Source organism: Nematolebias whitei, chromosome 22 (assembly GCF_014905685.2).
Source record: "Nematolebias whitei isolate Nwh7 chromosome 22, NemWhi1, whole genome shotgun sequence".
NCBI lineage: Eukaryota > Metazoa > Chordata > Actinopteri > Cyprinodontiformes > Rivulidae > Nematolebias > Nematolebias whitei.
In genome coordinates this window covers 7,395,685-7,398,818 of record NC_056519.1, presented here as the reverse complement: position 1 = coordinate 7,398,818, position 3,134 = coordinate 7,395,685, and the positions used below count along the sequence as shown (strand labels likewise).

Sequence of the window (3,134 nt, the reverse complement as noted above, 5' to 3'; positions counted from 1 at the left end):
TGATTTTTTTGAACTGCGGAGTGAAACGGTCGCTACTTTACCCAAATCTTTTAAAATGAGCTGAAAGTTGAAGGAAGTCTTAACGTGTCTAGACCAAGGCTGTTAACTTCGATAGTGATCGTGATCGACTGCAGCTGGTAGTTCCTTTTTTTAACCGCTTTCTTCTTCAGGGGTCGCCGCAGCGAACCAACTCGAACACAGATTTGGCGATTGTTTTTATGCCGGAAGCCCTTCCTGACGACCAGAGACCACCGAGCTACCACAGCCCTCTGTGTGGAGCAGAGAGCTGCCATCTAGGGCGCCCGGGGGAGCAGACGGTGGGGGTTAAGGGCTTTGCTCAAGGGCCCAGAGTGGGGCAAATGAAGGTGGAGGCAGGCGTTTCAACTTTCCCACCCACATTTTTTATGTTGTTGGTTCGAGGAGTTGAACTGGCGACCTTCCAATCACAGGCCAATCTTGTCCAACCTCTGCGCCACCACTCCCCCTCCATAAAGTTTCTCTTTGCAAGCGTAAAATTTGTGCGTCGGCACTTGATACTCGTCCATCACCTTCATGTAGAAGGAAACTGGAACATCCAGGGAACCATCGAGGCTCAAGCCTGGCGACCACTGAAAACCGCTGAACACGTGTTTTACATAAATGTGGACTGTGGGGGAACTCTGACCAAGAAAGGAGCTTCTGCTAGGAAAGGAACTCCCTCAGACTCGACTGAAACTTTAATGTGGCCGAGTCAAACGTTTTCGGATGGAAAGTTTTATGGTCAAACAAATTGAGGCTATCAGGCGAAAAGCAGTTCTAACTGTCAAGCACGGTGGAGGTAGAATCATGCTATGTGACAGACGCATTGTACGACGTGAAACGTTTAAAAAAAAAAAAAAAAACTACCTTCAAAATTTTACTTCTCACACAGAATCAACAAAAAACTGGTCACGGGTGTTCCAACAGAACGGCGATAAAAAACACCCGTCAGAACTGGCTTCTGATTGGACAAAACAGGCCAACATCAAGCTTCTGGGCTGGCCGCCCTGAAGCCGAGACCTCAATCCAACTACAGTAATATCCGCCGTACAAGTCGCACCACCATACAAGTTGCATCAGTTGAAATATGTCTAATAAAGTGGAAAAAAACAAATAAGTCGCTTCGCCGTACCACTTTAATGATCAAAACAGCTGCATTTCGCCTGGGTGGCGGAGAAATTTGACGTTTGTTCCAGGAGTTCCGGAGCGAGACGAATGTGGCTTGTATGGCAAGCCAAGTGTCTCATTAATAGCCACTTTTACCTATTAATGAGACACTTGGCTTGCCATATTAGTCGAGGGCCCTCTAGTGGCTGAAAATGGTAGTGTTCAATATTTTCCATGTCAGAATAAATGAAATCATCAGATCTCAGCCAAAAATTGGGTTATAAATATGGGAGGAAATAAATAAATAAGTCGCTTCACCGTATAAGTCACAGGGCATGCAAATTTATGCAAAAAGGTGCGACTTATATGGCAAAAAGTACAGTAGATGTTTGTGGATTGTGCTAAAAACCCAACCAATCTGAAGCAACTTCACTGTTGGACTTCAACCAGCCAGCAGTTCAGTCATTCCACTCTGAAGTGAAGCCGTTCAACTAAATTATCAAAAGCGCAAAACGACCAGCACTTGTGCATGTATGTAAACTTCTGACTGCAACTGTGCGTACACTTTTCAGTACCAACTAGTGTTTTTTGTGTATATGGCAAGTACAGCAAAACAGCACCATCATTGAGAACCTGAAAGAGGAAAATGGCCTCAGTTACTTCATGTAATACTCTGTCGCAGTATTCAAAACTGAGGGTTTGAGACATTTATTACACAAATCGTTCGGATAGGTAATTGCTTATCTGCGGCGATTCGGTCAAAAGTAATAATATTAGATGGCGCAAAAGTAGATAGAAAATAATCTTAAATTCTATATAAATATCTAAATATACAGTATACCTTTGTAATGATTTGACAATCTGCCATGCCTCGTATACATTATTCTTGAAAAAAGCAAGGATAAAATTAGAGAAAATACTTTTCATTCGTTTCAACACTGGTGTGTTTGAGCAGCTGGGAGCCGAGAAAGAAGCAGCCAAATCAGACGTGGGTTTTATAAAAAGGCCAACGATGAAAAAAAAATGGTCCGAATGCGTCATTTCGTTAAAAAAAAGTTTAGAAACAAAGTGAATCTTATTAAAAGAAAAAGATATGATTCGACCCTGAGACCCCCGCCCCGCTAAATCTACCCCTCCCCTTCGGAAATCTCTTTTTTTTTACACAAGAACAAAAATCACATGTTAAAAAAAAAAAGAGACAAAAACAGTAAAACTGTCACAAAACCTTCATTCACTCACTCTTTTTTAAGTTCAATGTTTTGTATAGACCGCCTGCATTTCCATCTTTAGCAGATAAAAATTAAAAAACTGTGGCAAAGGGAGGGAGGAGTTATCGACGTGTTGACACCGACGAGCGACTGAAGAGAAGGATGAAGGCAAAATGACGAAGTAGAACTTTTAGGAAAAGAACAGCAAATGGCAGGAGCGGCTCGAGTTACTTGTATATTTTTTCTTTTAAATATCGCCGCTGTGAATAAATAAAACGAGTCCCATGGGTGCAGGGAAAACTCCAGATGTAAAGCAGGTGTTTATTCTGTACGTCCTCCTCCTCCCCGTGGGTGCGTGATGTGTGGAGTTTTGACATTTCCTCAGCTAGCACCCCTTTACACTGGTTTAATACCTTGAGGGAAAAAGTGAAAAAACACATTAAAGGTAAGGGAAGTGTTGCACACGAGCGTTCAGACATGGAGCAGGCTCGAGTTAATACCTATAGTAGTTTGGCTTGAAGGGGCCATTCTTGTTCAAGCCCAGGTACTTGGCCTGCTCGTCGGACAGCTCGGTGAGATGTGCGTCAAACGTGGGGAGATGTAAGCTGGCCACGTACTCGTCTGCAAGGCAAACAGGAGGAAGAGTTCAAGGCCTAGCAGTCCTCGAGTTGTGGACGAAGATCACATGTTGAGAAATGATGGCGGTGTCGCCGTTTTGGTCAAACCTTGAAAATACCTTTGACCAATATCATACCCTTGGAGAAAAGATGGATTTATTAAGACGTACCAAAATGGTTCTCA

General features: G+C 43.1%; 1 protein-coding gene across 2 annotated transcripts in view; it reads right to left on the bottom strand.

Annotated features, from left to right (window-relative positions):
- Positions 1 to 2,363: 2,363 nt before the first annotated feature.
- LOC119428154 (putative adenosylhomocysteinase 3) overlaps positions 2,364 to 3,134 on the bottom strand; it is a gene marked incomplete in the record, with an annotated part of 14,592 nt that continues 13,821 nt past the window's right edge. The window contains 2 exon segments of one of the 2 annotated variants that reach the window (XM_037695796.1): positions 2,364 to 2,746; positions 2,834 to 2,954. In XM_037695796.1, the coding sequence (XP_037551724.1) occupies positions 2,740 to 2,746; positions 2,834 to 2,954 (128 nt within the window). 2 annotated transcript variants of the gene reach the window in all.